Below are 23324 nucleotides of genomic sequence, written 5' to 3'. Positions count from 1 at the left end.
TTTATTACCATGTGGGGTCAGGCATGATGATGGGGGTGGGGGGGGGAGGGCACGTCGGATTCTAGAAAGACTCGGGCCTCCTCGTGGGCCCTGACGAAGTCCTTTCCTGGGTCTTGTGCCCATGGAGACGGTGTGGTCCCCACTGACGACAGCTCCTCCAGAGGGGAGAGTGGCTTGGACCGCCAAGCAGAGTCTTGGCAGGGCTCAGATTTCCTGGACCGATGGCTGCGCTAGCCTGGAGCACGGCGCGGCGCTGGCCGTGCATGGGATGAGCGGCGGGGCGTGTGCATCCCCGGCATCCGCCCGCGCTCGGCCGGTGGCGCAGCTGCAGCAGATCCGCCAGGGCCTCCGCCCCCTCCCGGGCCTGGAAGCCGCAGGAATCTCCCGGCCCCCGGCCCCGCGTCCTTCCCTGCAGGGGCCGTGGGGCGGAGTCGCCCATCTGTCATTCGAGACGACCCACGTGGGCCGGCTCGGGGGTGGTAGAGAGGGAGGAGAAAAGGCAGAGGCGTCGAAAGAGGCCGGAGTGAGAGCGGGGAGGAGAGAGGAAAGGAGTAGAGAGAAGAGGAGAGAGGGGAGCGCACTAGAGCCCCGGGGAGAGGGAGCGAGGTGCAGAAGAACGAATAAAGGGGACCTGAGACATCCAAAGAGGAACAGGTAAGGAAGGGCGGATGAACAGGAAGGAGGGTAGAACGGTACTGGAGAGCGTGGGGAAAGAAGAGGTGGGAGTGGGAAAAGGGCTGCAGAGGAGGGACGCTGTGAGACGGAAAGAAAAGCAGGAGACGATTTTAGAATGAGTAGGGGCGAGCGCTGCTCAACTGGGGGTCGGTGGGTGGGGGCGGGAAGCGAGCAGGGCTGCTGCGCCTTTAAGGTTGCCAGGGCGACGGCTCAGGCCAGAGCGAGGCGCATTGACGTCAGCAGCCGAGCGCTGATTGGCCGTGGCGCGGTCGTTTCCGGTGGAGCCGCCGCGGAGCCGCTTATCGGTGAGTGGAGCGGGGCTGGGAGGGAAGCGCTGAGGGAGCTCGGCACGCCGCAGACGCGCACCTGCAGTCCCGTGCCCGCCGCCGCCCGTCACTAGGTAAGTGGGGTTGGCCCGGGGGCCTGGGGCGGTGCGTTTTGTTGCCCTGCCGCCCGTTTGGGGGCGCTGGACCGATCCAAGATGGCGTCTCGGGGAGCGACCTGCAGGGGACGGCCGCACCCCCTGCCCCTCCCCGGCCTCTACAGGCGCTTCTCTGCAGGCCCCGCGCCCCAGGCCGCGCCCCCGTCCTGGGTCTGCAAACCCGAAGCCTCCGGGTCGCCGGGGCGTCTGCTTCGGGCCAGGGCTCCCCGGCGGCCCCGCCCCCCGCCCGCGCGGTCCCTGCGGCCTCCCCCGGCCCTCGGAACCCGGCCGCCTCCGCCCTCGCGCGTCGCGGCCTCCGCGCTCGCCCGCCCCCTTTTCCTGAAGGACGGCAGCTCGATTTTGCTGGAATTCGCCATCGTTGCCCCCGATGGTTCTGCCTGGTCTGGAGGCGCAGCAGTTCTTCTCCTCTCTGCTCCGTCTCCCTCCTGTCATTTCCAGCCGTCGTTTTCTCCGGCCTTCCCGGGACCGTTTCCCCCCACACGATGATTTTGGCCTGGCCCCTAAATTTTTTTGTCCCCCTTCATTGCCCTTTCCCGGTTCTCCCCTCCCCCGCGGCCTCCCGACTAGAGTAGGAGGAGGGTCGGCCTCCTTGCGTTTTGTGGTCATGACGGTGGCAGAAGCCAAGTGAAGGACACTGTGCTGTCCTTCCTCTCGAAAAGACGCGATAGCTATTACTCCTCCAGCTCCTTGCTTGTATGGTGCCAGATGACTTACTACTGGAGAGATTCTCAAGAGTGACATCTTTTTAGCAGAGGAAGGAAAGCTAAGGCTTCACAATGACCCCAACGAAGTGTTGCTTGGCCGGTCTGAGGGGTTGCGGTCTGAATCAGGAAGTTTCTCAAAATATTTAAGTCTTTGCGTGTAATCCTTTTGACACTGAATTTTATCACAACTGGATTTCCAAAAGAAAGAGTGTGAATGTTTCCTTATGGGTAGAGACAATACAGTAAGTTTTAATGTAGTTAAGTGATTTTGAGGGGAAAGCTAAGTCGTTGAGGGTTTTTAAAATGAATATAAATACAGGGCGAATCCAGAGATAGTCAATTATAAATATTAAGATTGTGGAATTCAGAGATTCACTTTGTGACTGCATTAATCTTGGGGCATTTTTATTCATATACTGCCTTATTACCAATGTCTTTTTTGTCTTTTGAATACATTACTTTGTTTCAAACAAGAACGGTCTCTCCTCTTGGACCCAATTCTTTTCATCTCTACCAGCCAAGGACCTGCTCTTTGAATGATTTCGCTGATCAGCTGCATAGTTCTATGGATATTTCTGAAATACATCTGAATGTTTTGAAGCAAAAAGATCTGATTTATCATTGTTCATGGTGGCCTTCAGTATTATTTGAAATGCAGAAAATTTTACTGAATGTATTTCTGTTCATGTGATTGTAATTGACTGACATGAAAAAGTGACTGGTATAAACCTATCCTAAAGTAAAGAAACTTTTTTTTGAGTGCTTTTTTTTGAAATAGCAGCATGATTCTTTTTCCATGGCCTCTAATTTATGGGCTTGTCAAGGAGCCACAAACTTTCTCAGGGTCTATTAATTAGTCTACTTGTTACTGACCTTTATTATGAAAGTTGTCACAACAAAATGAGTAACAGTGTAGCACTTTAGAATAGCTCTTTATCCTGGTATTTCTGTTTCTCAACTTTTACATTTAGAGTTTCATCTCTCTGGTTTGTGGTTTTGCATTATAATTGAAAAAAAGTCTGACTAGTATTAAATTCAGTTGCAGAGTAGAGGGGACCATGCTTTTTATCTTCTACTCTTAATTGCTTAAGATCTTTCCTCCTTAAAACCACTGGGTGGGTAATTGTGTTATTTAGGTCTGGAATCTGGTAAGTGATTGATTCTAGAATAAAAGATTGCTTTGAAAACTCATTTGGGGTTCCATTTGTGTCTTTTGACTTTGTGATTACTTTAGTAGTTGGCTAATCAGATTCTTTGCTCCAGTGGTTTGCTGTGTAACATCAGGAGATCCCTGTGGGACAGGAGTTACGTGCAGGGAATGTCAGATGTTCTTCGTTGTGCTTACTTGCTTTCATTTAGAGCTGACCTGTGTGGCCTTGCAACTCTCTGCCCTGTTTACCGTTTACACACTTCCCACGTCATCATGATGTCTTTTGCAGGGGAGAAGTGAATGAAATTTTCTTAAGGGCTTGACTTCTCAGCAGCCCGCCTCTGCAGGGAATAGTGGCTCATACTTCCTCCCAGGAGCTGAGGTTATTGCCTCTCGCTGTTGCTGCCTGCAGAGTCCAGATCTACTGAATGAACTAAATGAAACACTTTTTTGGAAGAATGCTGTCTATTTTATTGCTTAGGGCCGACCTCTCCCTTTAAAAAAAAAAAAATTTAGTGGGGAAAAAAAAAAATCCCTGTGAATCACTTGCCTGTGAATTTGGCAGGTCAAAGACTAGATTGGTGTTTGCCTATTAGAAATGGCGTATGCAGCATATGTTTGTTTTTTCCTGTAGGGAAAACCATGGCGTCCGGCAGCCCTGCCGCCAGCGAGGAGGAGCGGAGCCTCCGGGAATGTGAGCTGTACGTCCAGAAGCACAACATTCAGGCGCTGCTCAAGGATTCTATTGTGCAGTTGTGCACTGCGCGACCCGAGAGGCCCATGGCATTCCTGCGGGAGTACTTTGAGAGGTTGGAGAAGGTACAAATAAATGTGGGGAGGTGATGAGATGACCCTGACGAGTGTTAAATTGATAGAGTAAAATGTTGTTAATTTGTACCTTTTGGGGGAGAAAGAATTCTGACCAAATAAAACATCTCAAACAATTTAAATGAGAAATACAGTTAAGGCATTTATAGTAATTTAATAATTTTTAATTGGGAAATTAATTTATATACTAAGTTTACTTGGCTAACAAAGGGTTTCCAAACAGAATTCCTTGTAGCTTTTAATTAATGAATAAAATTGACTGTAACAGCTAAAATTGATCAGAAGTAGTACAGCAGTTAGATGAAATGAGAAGATTCTAAAGAAAGAAGGTCATGCTTGTCTCTTCGACAAAGCGGGTAAGCTTGACGAGCAATTTTTGGTCAGGATTTTTTTTCCCATTGGGAAAAATTAGTCCAGTTTTTAATCTTTGTTGTTCATTTCCATTGTGTATGTCAGTGGGACCTAAGTATATGGTACATGGTTTTTTAGGCAAAATGATAATTTTCCATCGAGGGCAGTGCTTCAGTTTATATCCCTTAAGACGTGATGAGTGAAGAAGCCTAGGTTGCTACATGTAGTCTGAGTAGTTTTGATTGATTCGCTGCTTTAAATTAGCAGAATGGATTTACAGGTTTACTCTTGCATATCAAAGTTTACAGGTGGTTCATAATGATTGGGAGCTAATTGGGGGAAAATTTCTCAGGTATATGATCATTAATTATCTTTAATTACATAATTGAGATACATGTAAATTTTCCATTGATTTAGAAAATTTCTTAATCAGTAGCGTTCATTAGAAAAAGTGTGTGTACTCAAAAAATGGGTGACTCAGTGATGAGATATTTTCTACTGTTTCCTTGAAAAGCTGTTTGCTAAAATCGGTGTTTAATACTGTCATTAGAATAATTAAAAAAACAAAACTAGTCCCCATGAATTTTCCTATCTTGGAATTTCAGTAGAAATTCAGACTTTCTCTTATTTAAACAACTTCCATATGGTTAATGCAAGTACTGTAGAGGAGGGCCCTTTCGTGTTCCCTGTTTTGAAATAAAGTGCGTTCCTGGAGATCTGGTTCTGAAATGGGTCACTGTAAGGTGATCCCTCTTCTCTGTGAACATCAGTACAAACCATCAAATGAGGGGATAAAGTTGGTGAGACATTAAGTGTGTGTCTTTTTATAGGGGGTGTTGAATGAGTGGTACTAGCTTCAAAGCCTGTTATACTAAAGCTTTAACCAAAGATAAGAAATAATTATTAATTTCCTTGCAAATGAGATTTTTAGATTTAATGTGTATTGGCTTCTTACTGCCTTTTAGATGTCTTACAGCTGAAACTTTTTCCTGTAATTCAAGGATCTTAATTCACTTGTGCACAGTCCTTTAGCTACGATCGAAGATAGATACCTGGTCTTGAAGTAAACTGTAAATCTTCAACCTTTTAATAAGTCACTGCTCTATATGTTAGGTGTTGGGTTTATATGTCTGAAAATACGGTTATGTTCAAAGTCAATATTCTTAACTCCTTCTCCATTTCTAGGGGTTACATTTCAGGTGCCTTCAACCACTCAATAAGAAATGCACCAAAAAACTCTCATGTTTGGTTCATTGAAAGCTTCTGCATTGCATTGCAGAGTGTCATCTCGAATTTGAGTCTCTTTTACATACATATTTATTAGAGCCTTACTTGTCTGATAGGTCATAGGAATTATAATGGCTATTGCTGTTGAGCGTCCACTATGTGACAAGTACTGCGTGAAGCAGTCTACACACATTACCTCGTTATGTCAAATATGTGAGGTAGATGATTATCACTGTTTTACAGAGGAAGCAGTAAAGCTCAGAGAAATTAAGTAAGGAGGCTGTAGTTGTGTGCAGTGTAGTAGTCAGCTTTGGCCGCAGCAGCGTACATCTTCCAAATTTCAGTGACTTACTACAACAGACTGTTACTTCTTGGTCATATGCAGCTCTGCTGGGCTCATCCATCTTGTCTTTGTGACTCCACGTGTCTTATTCTGGGGCCAAAGTGGAAAGAGCAGCTACTATATAGATTTAGGGCACACTGTTTTCAAGGCAGAGAGAGGATAGAAGCTGCGGGTGGGGGGTGGGAAGGAGGATAAATCCCACAAATGGATATGGTGTGGCATGTCCTCTTACATTTCATGGCCAAAGCAAGTCATACAACCAAACCCAGAATCAGAGGGGTGGGCAGTTTACAGGGAAGAATGGCAAGGACAGCGAAGGAGTGAATAATTGTGAAAACATTGAGTGGTAGGGACGGATTTTGAGCCTGTGACTCTAGAACATGATGTTAACCACTAAGTAGACTGGGATTTTGTGTTTGCTTTAGTAAGTAAAAGAGTGGAAGAGGGAGGGGATTGACAGCAGAATGACAACAGCAAGGAATAGGATAGACGGATGTATCATAGTACATATTAGATATGGATGATCTTGGTAACGGCCACAAATTGTTAGGATAAGGCTCTATTCAGAGTGCCGTTTAAGAAAGACTGACTGGAATTCAGAAAAAATGTTAAAATCAACATGTTGTTGGTATATGAAAATTATCTTAGAAATTCAGTTAGGTAGAATACGGTTAGGTAGAATATAGTCGCAAATGAGGCGTTATTTGCGATCTTCACAAAATTTTTTTGATACGGCAATAACAAATTTTGGAGCTAAGGATTTGTGTTTTCATTTATACTCAATCTTTGGGGAGACTTGAGTTTCCTAGTTCAGTGTTAATAGGGAATGGGAAAACCTTATTGGTTATTTGAATACCAGAATGAAAATGAAGCAAGTTTTCTAAGAAATGTGTTTTTTTGTAATAGGTTACATATTCACACACTGTTCACAATTCTGCAGGTACAGCATGGTTTAACAGTGAAAATATCTTGCCCACCCTGATGCCCTCTTTGGATGCAATGAGTGTTCCAGAGATAACGTGTATTTACTATTTCCTATATAAAAGAAGTCCTTAACTCTTCCAAAATGTGCTAGGCATTCTGTTGTGTAAATGTCCTGTAATTTATTTAATCATCCCTATTGATGGTCATTTAGATTGCTTCCAGTGTTTTACTATCGAAAACAATTACGTGGTGAGTAACTTTATATGTATGTCATTTCACACAGATGTATATCATAGAGTAGATTCCTGGAAGTAGAATTACTGGATGAAGAAGTAAAAGCATTTGTGATTAAATAGCAGTGAAATATTAAATATTTTTGTTACATATTTTTCTTACTGTGTTTTTCTGAATCGAAAACGAGAAAATCCCGAGAAAGGAGAAAAATAATACCCGCAAAAGGAGACTAAAAATCAGGCATGACTGTTAACAGAAATGAAGATTCTACTGATAGAAATGAAAACTGTTAACAATTGGATGAGTATCCTAAACTTTTCTTGCTCCATGGAGTTCTTATTTTGATTCCAAAAGCAGGGCTGAATACTATACAGGAAAAAAAAAAAAGAGGACATCTCTTTAATGTCTTTTTTTTTTAATAATCAAAATCTATCCTAAAATAGTTGATAAATGTTAAATTCATTTAAGAATTGAAAAGAAATTTTTAAAAATGATGGAGAAGAAGTCACATGAAGGTGGTAGACAGTGCATTCTTTTTTTCACATTGTTTATTGTAGGTCTGAGATTAATTTCTTTTTAAGGTCCTATGTTTGAAAAATAAAAAGGTTTAATAGTTTCAGTTTTTATATAAATTGATTCAATAAGAAGTCATTTCTAAAAACAGGTAAACTCTTTTTTTGTCTGAATTTCCAGTATAAGCCCTGATAATAAAGAATGCTTCTAGCTCTGCTAGGAGAGGTACTGTCAGATGTGATCTTACTTATTTTTTAAATTCTTGGTTGCCATTACACCGTTTAATTATTTGGTATGCTCTGGACCCCAGCTAGACTGGGAACTCCCCAGGCTGAAGACCCTCCCCTGTTTTTATATCCCCATTGCCTGGCATAGGACTTGGCATGGCAGAGCCAGGGAATGCTTACTGAATGAATGAACAAACCCAGTGATCTAGACAGTCTTTGATCATTTGCTGTGTCTGCATTGTTCCTGGATAACATTCTTCTCGGGGCAGGGGATTCTTTTATGATCTGCAGCAGCACAAAAAATCCTTATTGACGAGGATTTTGGTTTGCAGTTTATTACCATCACGTGCATTATAAATTATTGTCATGACATTATTATTCCACATGCTTTTGTACTAATGACTTTTGTTTGTTAATAAACTGTAACAGCTCTTATCAGAGGAAACACCATAACCCTTTGAGAGCATATCTTTTCAAACTTTACTCTATTTTTTTCCGTTTGGAATTGTTTTTTTAAAAAACCCTTAACTTTCAAAGTGGTAATAGAGGAAGAGATTTGCAGTGACGGAGATGGACTGTGTTTGGAATGAGAACACCAACTCTACATAAAGTGCTCAGCGATCACATTTTACAAACCTATTATTGTTTCTTTCAGGAGGAGGCAAAACAGATTCAGACTCTGCAGAAAGCAAGCAGTCGGGCAGACTCACGGGAGGATGAAATCTCTCCTCCCCCGCCTAACCCAGTGGTTAAGGGCCGCAGGCGACGAGGCGCTATCAGTGCTGAAGTCTACACGGAGGAAGATGCTGCATCCTATGTTAGAAAGGTAGTTTGATGACCTAAACATGGATGAAATGTTTTTGGGACCTACATGGTAGTCATCTGGTCTCAGGTGATGAACACATGTGTTGTTTTGAGAAGTAAAATACAAAACAGGATCAGTCTTACTTCCTCCCATACAGCTCTTTGTTACTGTAGACCAGGTTTCGGTAATAACACTCCCACGGCAGAAATAACCAGTGATGACTATAAACCAGTAAATACTGGGATTTGGGGGTTTATCTTTTCCATGTCTTTGAATTGGAGTAGGAGAACAAGCAGGCGACGCTCCTTTTCTCCTGAGTCATGGTGTCCGTTTTTTTGACATCTTGTACTTCATATTGTGACTTCCAACCTTTTATCCTATAACCTTCATTTGTCCTAGTCTTTTTTCTCACAGCTGTGCTGTCATTTTGAGTTACGCTGTTAGCCCTAAGGGGGACCAGAATTGTCCTGGCATTTGAGGCTTGTGAAACTAATAATACATGGTCACAGTTTAAAAAGTGACTAATTGTCATAAAATACTTTGCCATGGAATAATGACCTTGGTTAAGGTGTTTTTGGTTTGTTTTTTAGTTGTTAACTGGAAACCAAATACTAGCCTTTAAGTACAGGTCTGACTGTAGACAAAGATACTAATTAGTCAATATTTGTTGATTACTTTGTGGATCAAAGACAATACAAATGTGTTGTAGTGAGAATATTTAACTCAAAGCAGTCTTGTTTAAATACATTAATGTAGCTTGACATTTACTTGAAATGCAGGTTGTAAACATGAAATGTTTTTGGTTTATGGAATTGTCATTTGACCTTTAATTCTTTTTTAGGTTATACCAAAAGATTACAAGACAATGGCTGCTTTAGCCAAAGCCATTGAAAAGAATGTGCTGTTTTCACATCTTGATGATAATGAGAGAAGGTAGGTACAGGTTCTTATACTATTTTTTCCAGTAGGGCTATAGTCCGAAGCTATTCTCATCATTGTCATGAATTTTAAAGCTCTTAGTAATAAGCATTCCGGAGCCCTGCTGGTCAGCAGTTTAATCCCACCAGCCGCTCCTCAGGAGGAAGCTGTGGCGGTCGGCTTCTGTAAAGGTCACAGCCTTGGAAACCCTTTGAGGCAGTTGTACTCTGCCCTGTAGGGCTGCTGTGAGTCGGAATCACCTCGATGGCAGCTGATTCTCTAGTTTCTGCTTTTATTACATCATCTTTGATGATGATAAATTCGGGGGCAGTTCTCCTTTTATTTAAAATTATCACATGATTGCCCAAAGTAAGTACTCTGAAAGTTTAATTACTTTAAAAGCAGTGCACAGTTATCGTTAGTAGGATGAGATTAAGGTGGCACAGGGCATAAAGTGCTCTGCTGCTTACCGAAAGGTTAGCAGTTCCAACCCACTAGCTGCTCTGAGGGAGAAGGCTGGCCATTCTGCATCCGTAAAGATTACAGCCTTGGAAACTCATGGGGCAGTTGTACTCTGTACTGTAGGGTCACTATGAGTTGGATTTGACTGGACAGCAACAGGTTGGATTTAGTAATCGTTCCTTTGATGACCACCAGGGCTGAAAGTTTGGCACCTTTAATTCTAAAGTTAGTGATTGAAATCCACAGAAGAGACGTACGTGAAATGTAACATGAGGCCTTCTCTCCCTTACAGTGATATTTTTGATGCCATGTTTCCAGTCTCTTTCATTGCTGGAGAGACTGTTATTCAGCAGGGTAAGGGCTGCTGTTGCTGTGCCATATGGTATTATTGTGTGTGTATGTGTGTGTGTGGGGAGGTGAGAATGTAGAGTTTATTTTGTGTTTTTTATTGAAGGTTTTTTCTTCTTCCATCCTACCATCGTCCTCTTTTATTCTATTAGTTTTTTCTGTTTCTTGAATTAAAATTCTCTGAGCAAAAGGGCAGAGTCTTTCCCCAAGGGCCTAATATTTCCCTAGCATCTAGTATGATTTTATTTATAACTACTAAAGGAAATTTTGCATTTTTATTCTGAGTGTTGTATGGAATTTTGTAATTGTGTATCATATACATTCTTTATACTGATTATTAACCATTTTTAGAAAAGGAAATAAGCAAAATGGCTATATTCTTCACCGTAGAGCCCATGTGTTTCTAAACTTTGATGCTGTCTATTGGTCCTTACCTTTCTGCCTGCGTAGACTAATGTGGATCTACTCTTTTGGGTATTGCCCTCTTTTTTCTTTATTTGATGTTGCATGGGTATTTATAAACCATATATTTTTTCATTTAGTGGCAATCTGATACTTTGCTACTTAATCGTTTATTTCTAGTTTTTTGTTGTCAGAGTTGACAGAGCAATATCATTGTACACATGGCGCTTTTTAAAAATTTTTTTCCAGAGATATTCTTCACTATGAAATATGATATAAAAACGATCAATTTTATGACTTTTGAAATAATTGCTGGATTTTTATTTCACGGAATAACTATAAAGTAGATTCAGTATTTTACATTAATTTGAAAGTTTTACTTTGTGTTTCCTTGATTTGGAATATGCTTCTCACTTTTTTACTTTGCTCCCTTTTAGGTGATGAAGGCGATAACTTCTATGTGATTGATCAAGGAGAGATGGATGTAAGATTTAATAATAAAATTATGCTGATAATCGTGAAAGTCAATGCGTTGATTTTTTTGTCACTTCTAAGGAACAAGGATAGTAGTGTTTCTGAAGGGCTATTACAGCCCGTGTGTCACATTCCAGTAGTGTTTGCATCTACACCTTTTGCCAGGTATTTTGATGACACAGAGAAACTTTTTAAAGGTAATTTCTCTTGCTAGACATGCAGTTTTGCTGGAGTGGTGGTTAGGACATGCATTCTGTGGAGGAGGACGAGCCTCAGAATGAGTCTAGATCCAGCTACTAGTAGTTACAAAACTTAGTACAACTTTTTTAATTCTGTAAATCTTGTTTACAATGAAACAGGGTTAACAATAGCATTGATCTGTTACAATTGAGAAAATTCAGTGACGTAATGCAAGTAATGTATTTAGCATAATACTCTGTAAATGGGTATGATTATTATTAGTACTTTGTTAACCTTTTTCCTCTGCTTATCACTACAGAGTACGTTTTTCTTAGATAATTAAATTAAGTAAATCACAGACACACTTACATCATTAAAATCAACTTTGCTCTTCTTTGGACTGAAAGCTTAATATGTTTTATTTTTGTAAACAAAGCTCAGGATTCTGACTTCTAAAAAATGAAAAATTATTCTGAAAATAATTCTCATGCATTCGTATATGTAGGAGAAACTCAATCCTTTGATGTCATTTGCATTTAAGGTCTACGTCAACAATGAATGGGCAACTAGTGTTGGGGAAGGAGGGAGCTTTGGAGAACTGGCTTTGATTTATGGAACACCTAGAGCAGCCACTGTCAAAGCAAAGACAAACGTGAAGCTGTGGGGTATTGACCGTGACAGCTATAGAAGAATCCTTATGGTAAGAGATCATGGTTTTTTGGAGTGTGATTAAGAGTTCACGTCTGTGTAACTAATGTTTGCACTTAAAAAACAACCAACACCCAGTGCCCTCGAGTCAATTCCGACTCATAGTGACCCTATAAGACAGAGTAGAAGTGCCCCATAGTGCACTTACCAAATTAAAATGAGAATATTTTTTACGTTTCGTAACAGAATGCTTTGTATTAAGCTCAATGTAGCATGATCTTTTAGAGCAAAAGTTTGGCCAGAAGAAAAATGTGTATATGTAATGGTCAGCTTGCTTTTGGAAATCTCTCCATTTGCTGATAGGCACTTGGTAACTTACCTAATCCTTATGCATCACAGATAGCCTGATAAGTGCTGCTGTTAAGTGCAGGAAGTTATTTAAAGCCATTCAGAAGTAATCAGCTGCTTTAAACTGTGAGGGTGGGTTATCAGTAATGCAAATATCACGTCCCTGCTCACTAAAGGAATAAACAAAATAATAAAACCACTGGAACATTCTGCTGATACAGACTTTCTGAGAACATGGTGAGAATTTATAGAGAGCTTTGGATGTTTTTAAGTTCCACCTAATGGTATTAGTCATTCTGAATGGTTTTCTTAAATTTGTGCAGTGCCTGTCTGATTAATTGGAAGTATGCAGTCTAATGTAATTTAAAATTTTTCTGTACTTGGGAGATGTGTGTGTGTGTATGTATATATTACTGTTTTCCCTTCTCACTCCCTCAGATGTGTTTAACTGTTTTTGCAGATAGTTAATTTTGGGGTTATGATCCATTTTTTGCCCCTAAGTGGCAGTAGTTTATTCCCTTACTTCTCAGTGGAATTGGAGCTAGGGGTCAGGACAGTGGGCTAGGAATATATTCAGCTATAATCACATATATTACTTGGGTATTTTTTTGAGAACTGGTAATTTGCTTGTTTAAAATTTTACCAATATGGTGGTGCTAGGAATCGACTCGACGGCAGTGGGTTTTGGGTTTAGGAAGCTTCTGTGGCCGTATGCCTGGTTTTCCTTTTAGTAGGAGCAAGTAACTAAGGGCATTATTAGAGAACTGAACAGAGAGACTCACCATTTTCAACATGAAGAAAAGTAATCTCACCTTAAGAACTTCCTTAATTCTGTAAATTCACTGCAAGCTGTAATTTTTCTAGTTTTTTTTGGTTCATTTGTTTGAAACTTAGTAGTTAATGATTCTGCAGCATTTTGTGATACACATTTTTGAAATACGATTTTTGTGACTTTCTCCGTGTTTAGGGAAGCACGCTGAGAAAGCGGAAGATGTACGAGGAGTTCCTTAGCAAGGTGTCGATTTTAGGTGAGTTCTGGAAGATGGAGGGGAATTGTTACACTAGAGGGTTAGTGATACTTAAGCAGAACTTACTGTGCTTCATAAAAACTACTGTAGTTAACTCATACTTTTGTTTGCTAATAGTGAAAAATACAGAATTTTTATTTGACAGTCAAGGGCTTGATTAAATTAGAAGTAATTTTAAAGTGTGTTGAATTTGCTAGTATATGGAAAACCTCTTAATTGGAAATGATTGGACTTGGGAAAAGCCTTCTGGAATTATCTGTGCTACTCAGTTCCTCTTGAAGACACAGAATTGCTTCAGGCGTCCTCCTGACTAGTCATTCACAGTTCTTTGTGACTCGTTTCTGATGCTTCCTCGCTGAATTTATTCAGGAAAGAGTATTGGCAAGAATGTGTTTCCTCTGTGGGAAGATTAGGTGTCCTTTGGTGGCATCCTTTGAAAAAATGCCTCTAGTTTGTTGAAATTTAAAATAAAACCAGTTAATTGGAGATATTTTTGTGTATTTTCTTACGTGAACTTGGAGACGTTGGGAGAACCTGTTCTTCACTGGGAGGGAACTGGCCATTTGTATAATCGTTTTCTGCTGTTGTTTTGTTACAGTTGAATTGACTTCTTTTTTCCCCCTTCTCGTCCTGTCTCTGGAATAGTTGCATTGCTTATCCATTATGTGGGTAATGACAGTATTACTTCTGGGTCCAGTAATTGTAGATTTGATTTGCACTAACGGCATCCTTTAGGAATATTTAATTACGTTTTCTTATTCCTTTACCACTGGGTGCAGTTGGTATAACTTAACCTGGTCACTGGGCTGCCAAGGAAGGCTCTAAGGATCGTCTGTAGGTAATAAGAGAATATTACTGAGACTAGTGGTAATGGAGGACAGGTGACAGGGTTAATCTGAGACACTGCTGGAGTGTTGATGGGTACGGTGATTTGGTTGAATCACTTTATACTTTGATTTTGTTTGGACATTTTTAGCGACATCAAATCATGTAGAGAAATCCTTTGGATTCTTTCAGAGTCTCTGGATAAGTGGGAACGTCTCACAGTGGCTGATGCGCTGGAACCGGTCCAGTTTGAAGATGGGCAGAAAATTGTGGTGCAGGGAGAACCAGGGGATGAGTTCTTCATTATTTTGGAGGTAAGGAACCTGCAGTTGCTACTTGAAAAGTCACGCACCACAGGAGGAAAAAGGTGCACAAATTCTGATATATAGCTTTAGTTCTTAAGAATACTTGGCAGTTTTATTTAACAATTATATTTGAAATGCCATTGTTTGGTTTTCTGCCAGGCTACCACATTTTAAATGAGTTTGAATCAGAATTCTGGAAAAGCCCTAAACCCATTGCTGCTGAGTCAATTCTGACTCAATGTGACCCTACAGGACAGAGTAGAACTGCCCCCATAGAGTTTCCCAGGAGCATCTGGTGGATTTGAACTGCCAGCATACTGGTCAGCAGCCATAGCACTTAAGCACTACGCCACCAGGGTTTCCGGAAGAGCCCTAGATAGGAAGTAATAGCCAAATCCTGACCTACACAAATTAATCCTCAATGTGCAAGCCAAATATAACGCAACCATGAAGCATAACAATCCATGGTGATTCTATAACTTCCTTATTACGGTGCATGTGGTTGGGTTATTTGGCAAACAGACATCAAAGGTAAATAGTAAAAATTTTAAAGTTACCATGTTTTTTTAATCTTCATAATCCATAGAAATGTATAGCAGATATTCTCACTTGCCAACTAGATTCAAATGGCAGATTTCCATGAATGTGGCTTGGTGGTTGGTTATTGATTTTATCTGAACCAGGGTTAGGAGACTCTAGCCAGCCAGGTGGTAAGTAATTTAGGCTTTGTGGGCCATAGTGTCTCTGCCCCAGTGACTCAACTCTTGTTATAGGGCAGCAAAAGCAGCCATACTTAATATATGAATGAATGGGTGTAGGTATGTTCTAATGTGAGACTTTGTTTACAAAACCTGGCAGTGTACTGGATTGGCCTCAGGCTGCAGGTTGCTAACCCCTGAGTCTGAACCCTTTAATTACCTTAACTTGGTGAGAAGAACGGTCCTGGGGGTAGGAGGACCACACTGGTTAAATAGAAAAATAGGAATCAGAGCTCATGTAGTGACTGACTGACTGACTGACTGACTGACTGACTTTTTGGCTATCTTTTATTATCATATGAAAGCAGGGTTTGAAATAACCACTGAATCTTTTGTTTTTGCAAAATAGCTAAAATACCTAAGGTATTTAAAATGTCACCTAGGATTTGAAAATGTTTTTGTTTGTTTCATGATTTTGTTCTAGGGTTCAGCTGCTGTGCTACAACGTCGGTCAGAAAATGAAGAGTTTGTTGAAGTGGGAAGATTGGGGCCCTCTGATTACTTTGGTATGTGGACTATCTCACAGTAGACGCCTAGTTTAAGCCCCCTGCAGTGAGATCCTGTTGTCTTTCATAATTTTGTTGTCTTGAATATTATTTTTAATTGCAGTCTGTTTTGGTTTCCGGAGAAATAGTGTGACATTTTGGCCTTTAAAAAAAAAAAAAGCCAAAACTAAACCTGTTGCCATTGAGTTGATTCCAACTCATAGTGACCCAGTAGGACAGAGTAGAACTGCTCCGTAGAGTTTCCAAGGAGCAACTGGTGGATTCAAACTGCTGACCTTTTGGTTAGCAACCTGAGCTCTTAACCACTGCGCCACCAGGGCCCAATTGTGACCTTTACTCAGTTAGTTAATAATTGATTATCTCATCTATCAATTTTTTTTTTTTTTAAGTGCATATGTGGTGTTGTCTGTAAGAAGTTACTAGAGAAATAAATACTTGTTTTCCCTTCATTCTTAGAAGTGAGAAAGGTGTTTCCATAGCAGTTGGCCTGCTCTCATCCTTCCCCTTTTCCTTTCTGCAGGGGAAATTGCACTGCTGATGAATCGTCCTCGCGCTGCCACGGTGGTTGCTCGTGGCCCCTTGAAGTGCGTTAAGCTGGACCGACCTAGATTCGAACGTGTTCTAGGCCCGTGCTCGGATATCCTCAAACGGAACATCCAGCAGTACAACAGTTTTGTGTCACTGTCTGTCTGAAACCTGCCTCCTGAGCCTCCTTTTCTCCTTTCCCCAGTCCATGCTTCACTCTTGCAGACAGCTTTATTTTCCCTCATTGCAGCGCCAAGTGGGCACTGGCATCACGGCTTTGTGTCTGTTTATATTAAAAGTTGCTTTTCTTGCACCGTTTTTAATTTGGAGCATTAAGTGAATGCTCGTACATGGTTAAATAAATAGAAAGAGTTCTATGGAGACTTTGCAGTTACTGCTTCTCTTTGTGCAGTGTTAGTGTTCAATCTGGGCAGTGAGTGCCATGCTTTTTGGCGAGGCAGATCCCAGCACCAGATGAATTCTCATAAAGTAATGATGTTACAGTGCAAGATTCTTTTTTTTAAAAGTGACATAACTTTCCAGATATAAGCATATTTTAGACTGTGGCCATATATACTGTATTTCTTTATAGAATAAATGATTTCTCATTAAGCTTAAAGGATTAGGAAAAACGGATATAGAAAAAGCTTAGTAGAAAGACATCTGCCTGTATTTAAACTATAAGGGTAGAAAAATGTCCATTTTTGAAAATTATCAGATATGATCTGTTCAGTTATTTTTATTTTTTAACCAGAATTTTTGTCAGGTCGATTTGCTAGGTTTTGTTTATATCTCATTATCAATGTTTCCTCTCCACTTCTTAAGTTCTGTAGATGTGCTTATTTTTACCTGCTTTTTCCGTTTGAAACCACAGCTTAGCTTATGATTTGGTTACGATTTAACTGCATCTGTCTTTTCTCACAAGTTCTGATGAGACATTTATCCAGCTAGTGCCAAATGTCGATCACCAGATGCTGAATTGAGACCAAGATCTGAGGCCTACATACTTGGTTGTTAACTTAGAGCTTTTGGTGAACGTACATACTTCATTTGACTCCAGTGTAATCTACACTCACTAAACTCTGGCTCCAGGAGATTGGATTTGCTGGGAGTAGAAACAGATGGAACAAACGTCATGACAGAGAAGTGCTAAAGGAGAAATGTCAGGTGGACACAGTTCAGTGTCAGGACCTTCGCCCTGTTACATTCTTTGGGGCATGAGATTTAGGAAGAAATATTTTAACCTTTTTCCCCCCTCCTTTTTTACATCAACTAGGATTTATGGTGGGTTGGGGATGGGGTGGGATGTTTCATGTTGTTTCACGTTGGTCTGAAAGGCCGTCCTGTGGAAGGTCTGCTTTCCTCTCTAGCATTTATTTCCCTAGTAAACTTTAAAAAAATTTTTTTGAAGTGAAAGTTGTGTTGAGTCTTAACTGTGTTTCAGTATTTTCCAGCCTTGTGTGTGGTATTATTACATGTGCACCAATGATACCCAGCCGTTTATTTTTTTTCTAAACAAAATTTCACTGTTCCATAGTGTAGGCACTTTTATTTCCACTGTGATTTATATGTAATGTAGGGGTGTATTCGGGAGTGACTGCAAGCATTTTTCCATCTGTGTGCAACTGGCTCTGATTATTAACCTCCTCTCCTGCCCTTCCCAGGTCATTTAAATTGCTTGTGGTAGCTTTTCACAGATTGGCATACTTCAGGTTGTCTCCAGGTTGGTGTAGAAGTCTGGGGAGGAGGTTTTATTTACATTTTAATGTGGGAGAGAAAGTCACCTTGTTACAAATGTTTTTATTTTTCAGGATAATCTATATGTTGAATGAGGGCTTTCTGATCTGTACTTTGTGTTTAGCTGCTCTTTTTATATTTAAAAAGCGAAAAATAAAAATTGTTCTTATTAGCTTAAAGCTCAATTTGATCTTTGTTTAAATGCCAAAAATGTACTTAATCGAGTTATTTAGAATGCCATAAAATTGCACAGTTTCATACATGTATATAGTCATGTTCATGTATATTTAGGTACATATCATGCTTTCTATATAAGTTTGACCTTTAAATCATTCGGCTTGCTGTTTACTCCCTTTTGTGGTTTTTAATCTAAGAAATTTTAACGTAAGTCTAAACTTAAAAATGATTTACATTTAAAGCTTTATCTTTGTGCAATCTTAAGCATATGTGTAACGATCACAAATGGCATAGTTTGTCTTAGTTGATATTCAGGGCTTTAGAAGCCTTTATTTCTGAGCTCGGTGAGTGAGTTTATGAAATCTGCTGCTCTAGAAAGTATAGATGGCCAAAGGACCATTTTGTATTGTTTCTTGCCTAACGGTCTGATTATACTGTATGTGCTAATATACTCTATCTTTTTGTTATAGATTGTCTTAACGGTAGGTCAAATAAAAAAAAAACAAACTAAATAATTTAAAATCTTAAATGTAATCAGTTTTTCTTCCCTTTCTCCTGTCTCTTCTCAGTGTCCTCCATCCCCCCAAAACTTGCTCTGCTGAGTGAGAATGAAAAGTAAAAGTGATGTTATAGGATCAGTGTTTTAAAAGAGTAATGTGTTTATTTTCAGTGATACTCGCTTCAGCACGTTAGTGAAAGAATGGCTCTCACACCTTCTTTACAGGGTAATTGAGATGTAGCAGATTTCTCTGTGGAGTCATGGAAGGAAAAGATTAAATCAAAAGCCAAAAATTTCCTTTTCGTTGAAGACAAGACTGGGTCTGGTGCCTTGGACCTTTCTTAGACTTACTAGGGAAACAGCGTTTCTGGGTTGGCGTGCTCTTTGGTTTAACTTTAACATATGTATTTAGGTATTTGTTTTTTTTCTATGTTTTTATGTGTGACATACATAAAGGCTTATTTCTGAAGCTTATTACTCAGATTTCTGAGATGATGAAGTTGTACTCATTGGTACATTGATACCAGTTTTTTCACATACAGTGAAGCTGGAGATGTGTTGTATTCTGGAAGAATGTTCTTTAATTTGTGCTGTGTGGCAGTGTGTGCCTTGTCTGGGTTCAGCGATTCCTTTCTCCAGCCCATTGAAATTAGAGCCTCCAGAATCACAACAGACTATAAAGAAGACTTTACTGAGTTGACTGCCCTGGTTTGTTATCATTTAATTCTCCCTCCAAAATGGTGGCTCATGTAGAATTTTTTTTTTTTTTTTTTTGTATTTTCATGATGTAAGTATTGACATTTTGAAACTGAAGTAGCATGTCAGTTTTAGTACTGCCAAATTTATAGCTAAACCCTCTTTGTACTTTTCTTAGACTCTGGCGGTGTGTTTCTAGATGGACTAAAATGACTGTAAGGAGCAGTGGCTGGAAAAGCAGTTAAAATGCCCACTAAGTTTTCTGTCATAGTAGCTACCAACCAGTAAAGTCTGTAGTTCCTGGAATTCAAAAGGCAGGAGAACCTTAAATCTCCCTTCTTACTCCATGGAATTTTGATAGAGAAGCTAGTGTGTACACAAACAGCTAGAACATAAGCTCACAGTTGTGACTTCATCTGGACTCCACCTAAAAGCAAAACCGCTAATAAGTGTAATTGTGTTCATTTTGTGAACATTCTGCCAGTTCAGCTGATCAGAGTAGCTTTGTGATTTTATAATCCACCACTAGATGGAGAGCTTTCTGTATCATCTGTTAATAGAGCTCCAAAGTCTTTTTTTCTTTGTGTCGACTTCATACTTAACAAATTGTCCTTCTGACTTTAGAAAAGGTTAAGATAAATTCCTTCAAACTCATCTCCTCACCAGCTCACATACTGTACGATTCTTTAGTTGTTACTGACAACATGAAACAGTTTTACATAGAGACGGGAGAATTTTTATTTCATGGAAGTTGAACAATAGTTCAAAATGAACATGTTGGAAGAATTGATAGTACTAGGGATGGAATCCTTTGTTTTCTGATATTTTTTGACAAATGACCAAACCAAAGCCAAACCTGTTGCCGTTGATTCCGGCTCATAGTGACCCTATAGGACAGATTAGAACTGTCCCATCGGGTTTCCCAAAGAGCAGCTGGTGGATTTGAACTGCTGACCTTTTGGTTAGCTGAGCTCTTAACCAATGTGCCACTGGGGCTCAAGGATAGAGCCTCAATTTTGTTAGTCAAAAAATAACACAAAGATAAGTGAATAATGTATTTAAGTACTCTGAATATTGTGGAAACCCTGGTGTCATAGTGGTTAAGAGCTACGGCTGCTAACCAAAAGGTCGGCAATTCAGATGCACCTTGGAAACCCTAGGGGGCAGTTCTGCTCTGTCTTGTAGGGTCCCTATGAGTTGGAATTGACAGCAATGGGAGTGGTTGGGTTTCTGCTTGTTGCGGTCAAATTCAGTTAACTCGTCTTCTAGATTGGTTTAGGGGAGGAAGGAGGGAAAAGATAACAGCCAATACTTAGTTTTTGTCAGATGGCATTGCATTTTTTTTGGGTCAGTTCTTCAGTACTGTGAGTTTGTAAAGTACAACAAAATTTCTGTTTTGGGGCATTTGAAAACCAGTCCATTGTCACAGAAATGGCTGGATTTGAGAAGTCATCTGAGATCAGTCAGTGGGATTCTTGTATTCAGATCGGGTCACAAGGACTGGAACATAGGTAGAAAGTGTGAAGTCTCATTTGATCCACTTCGCGGGTTACTGTTTGCCGTTTTTTAGCCTCCTTGTGATACGCCAGGTGATCGTGTTTTATCTGGACCAGGAATTACCCTTTTACCTGTAGACACAATAAGGATCTGAAGGGCAGTTAGATAGCCACTTGATGTCCTTTTATTTTATTCGTTACAGTTAATACTGTCCTGGGAACAGTGCTTCCAAGACTTCGAAGCCTGACCCATATCCAGATTCCCAGAGGGCTTAGTCTGTGGCCTTTATGAAGTCAGTGCTTTCTGGGAAAGGGAGCCAAGGCAATTCTCTCTAGAAGCCACTCACCAAGAATAAAAGATCAAGTTCAGTGGATCCCACTTGTGGTTTTAAAATAGTCCCAGTGCCCTACGTCCTTCCTGAGCTCATGACTCATGGCCCGCAGCATCAGTAGGTGGAAGGGAGAAGTGGTCAGCGTTTGGGAGTCCACTGCTGACGTCTGACTTCTGGTCCCTAACTTGTCCATTTAACCGGGCCAGAGTATGGGGCTGACTGTTCTGCTGGGCCGCCGGCAACGACACTGTCTTCCCCGTGGGTCTCTATGCATCCCTCCACTGCCTTGAGGATGATTTGGAGTCTCCGGTCCAGGGCAAGGAGGTGAGGCTCTGTGAGCACGGGGGTGAGCTGATCATCCAGCAGCGATTCCCGCATCACATCACTGAGCCTGTAGTCGGCTTGGGCCAACAGCTGTAGGTGCAGAAGCGTTTTCTTTTTTATCCTGAAAGGACAAAGTCATAAGAGCCATATAAGCAAATGTAAAGAAAGTAACTGGCTTGAACTGACTGCTATGTCCACAAAGCTGTTGTAGCTGAAGTTCTGAGAACCTTCTTCCCCAGTGTCTTCACAAGCACGTTTTAATGAAAATCAGATAAAAACCAATGAATAAAATGTGATATTTATCCAGTATTTTGCAGCCCTTTGCCCAGCTGCCTTTTGGCGAAGGGTCTGTTGAACCATCTGTGCTGGGCCCGGTGCATTTGCTCTGATGTTGCTAAGGGCATCAAAAAAGAAGTGACATAGATTCTCCAAAGAGATTACACTGGGAAGTTTCTAGTAGGTGAAATGATAACGCTGTCTGCCATCTCAGAAGTCCTAGGTAATGCCAGCCTCTAAGTTGTTTCTTGCCCACTTTGTAATATTTCTGTGACATTCTAAAATCAGGGATGAAAATGGGATGACACCAATCATGAGTTTAGGATTTTGGTTTCTTTTTATGTGGTAATCTGACTTGGACTCAGATGGGTAAGCAGCTTGATTGTCCATCCTTTGGCATGAAAAGCAACTGTCCTGCTTGGGTGGGAGGAAGGGAGGCAAAGAGGGAAGCCCGTTTAAGTTAACCTAAGAAGTCGACCACGAATATTCATGCACTGCTCTGAGTTTCCCAGCTGGGAAGGAATGAGATAGTTTTGCTAGGTGTGAATTACATATTTATAATTAGTTCTGGATACTGCAGCTGAGCAGGTGGACAATTTTACAAGCCTGGCGGAAACACCAGAGAGAGATGGAAGTAGGTTAGACATTCTCTAGAGAGAAATGGTGGCCAAGCAAAGGCCTTAGTGCTTGCTTTCAATCTGATACGAGTTTTATGGGACTTTAATCAGGATTTTGCTTAGATGGTGATCAAATAGTAATATTTATGAGCTTCTGTAAGTGCTGGGTGAAGCAGAGGTCTGATGAGTAAAATCAAAGACTTGTCAGGCTCTGCAAAAGTAGGTGATTATCTGAGTGGGCTCAGGATTAAAGTTGGTGAGTGAAAGGTTTAAAAGATTAGATACTAATTCATCTTGCTGAAGGATGCAGATGTCTAAGAGATGTTGCTGGGGAAAATTCTGTAGCTGTAGTATAAGAATTCATGCCACGCTTCTACCACCTATCACCTGGACCAACAAAAAGTGGATGAAGACCTCCTTCCAGAGCTTGGCTGCAGGTGGGATCGAGTGTCATGACTATTAACTGCCCTTTCACTGAAAACTTACATGCAGCATTGGGAGAGAGGCGAGAGGATGGAGAGCTCATCATGGGAGTGTCGTCCGAACCTAGGAGAAGAAACGGATGCTCATGGGTGGCCAGCCAGCCTCTTTGTCATTTCCTTAACATTTCCTCTCTCCTTGTTTCTACTCAACCTTTTTTCAAATTACAGCTCCCCGTAAAATGCCAGTGATCATGGCAGCTGACTCTCCAGCCCTCTCCTAAATCAGGTCACAAAAGACTGTGTCCAAGGATGTTAAAACCCGATACTGTCAAGTTGATTCTGATTCATAGTGACTCCATGGGACAGAGTGGAACTGCCCCATAAGGTTTCCAAGGCTGTCATGTTTACCAAAGCAGACTGCCACATCTTTCTCCTACTGAGCGGCTGGTGGGTTCCGACTGCCACCAGGGCTCCTCCAAAGATGTTAAAACCAAGCAGTTCCTTTGGTGGTTTGCTCACTCATTCATCTACCCATCGACTGCAGAAGGTCAGCCAGTGAGTAAAGCCATGTCCTCTGCCTCCAGGAGCGTTGCATTAG

The 23324-nt window shown here is 40.9% G+C and overlaps 2 protein-coding genes across 3 annotated transcripts in view; one reads left to right on the top strand and one right to left on the bottom strand.

Annotated features, from left to right (window-relative positions):
* The first annotated feature begins 410 nt into the window (after positions 1–410).
* Positions 411–18586, top strand: PRKAR1A (protein kinase cAMP-dependent type I regulatory subunit alpha). Of its 2 annotated transcripts, none has more exons than XM_003417291.4 (11): positions 411–654; positions 3606–3790; positions 8274–8444; positions 9265–9356; positions 10096–10157; positions 10991–11037; positions 11749–11907; positions 13171–13231; positions 14249–14370; positions 15544–15625; positions 16146–18586. In XM_003417291.4, exons 2-11 carry the CDS (start codon positions 3614–3616, stop codon positions 16316–16318), a joined length of 1146 nt encoding a protein of 381 aa, XP_003417339.1. In that variant the 5' UTR covers positions 411–654; positions 3606–3613; the 3' UTR covers positions 16319–18586. The 2 variants fall into 2 exon arrangements, with proteins under 2 accessions (XP_003417339.1, XP_010595299.1); XM_010596997.3 differs by lacking the exon at positions 411–654 and adding an exon at positions 963–1075.
* The window catches only part of FAM20A (FAM20A golgi associated secretory pathway pseudokinase), a 55704-nt gene continuing 49163 nt past the window's right edge, over positions 16784–23324 (bottom strand). The window contains exons 10-11 of the mRNA XM_010597090.3: positions 22791–22850; positions 16784–21532 (exon numbers count right to left, since the gene is read on the bottom strand). Coding sequence (XP_010595392.2) covers positions 21268–21532; positions 22791–22850 — 325 coding nt within the window. The 3' untranslated portion in view covers positions 16784–21267. The remainder of the gene's footprint in view (positions 21533–22790; positions 22851–23324) is intronic.

This window comes from Loxodonta africana, chromosome 18, assembly GCF_030014295.1.
Source record: "Loxodonta africana isolate mLoxAfr1 chromosome 18, mLoxAfr1.hap2, whole genome shotgun sequence".
NCBI lineage: Eukaryota > Metazoa > Chordata > Mammalia > Proboscidea > Elephantidae > Loxodonta > Loxodonta africana.
This window is presented reverse-complemented; position numbering and strand designations above follow the sequence as displayed.

Coding starts and splice junctions, on each gene's coding strand:
- PRKAR1A (XM_003417291.4), top strand. CDS start 3,614: ATGGCGTCCGGCAGCCCTGCCGCCAGCGAGGAGGAGCGGAGCCTCCGG. Junction 8,445..9,264: donor CTGCATCCTATGTTAGAAAG/GTAGTTTGATGA, acceptor ATTCTTTTTTAG/GTTATACCAAAAGATTACAA. Junction 10,158..10,990: donor AGAGACTGTTATTCAGCAGG/GTAAGGGCTGCT, acceptor GCTCCCTTTTAG/GTGATGAAGGCGATAACTTC.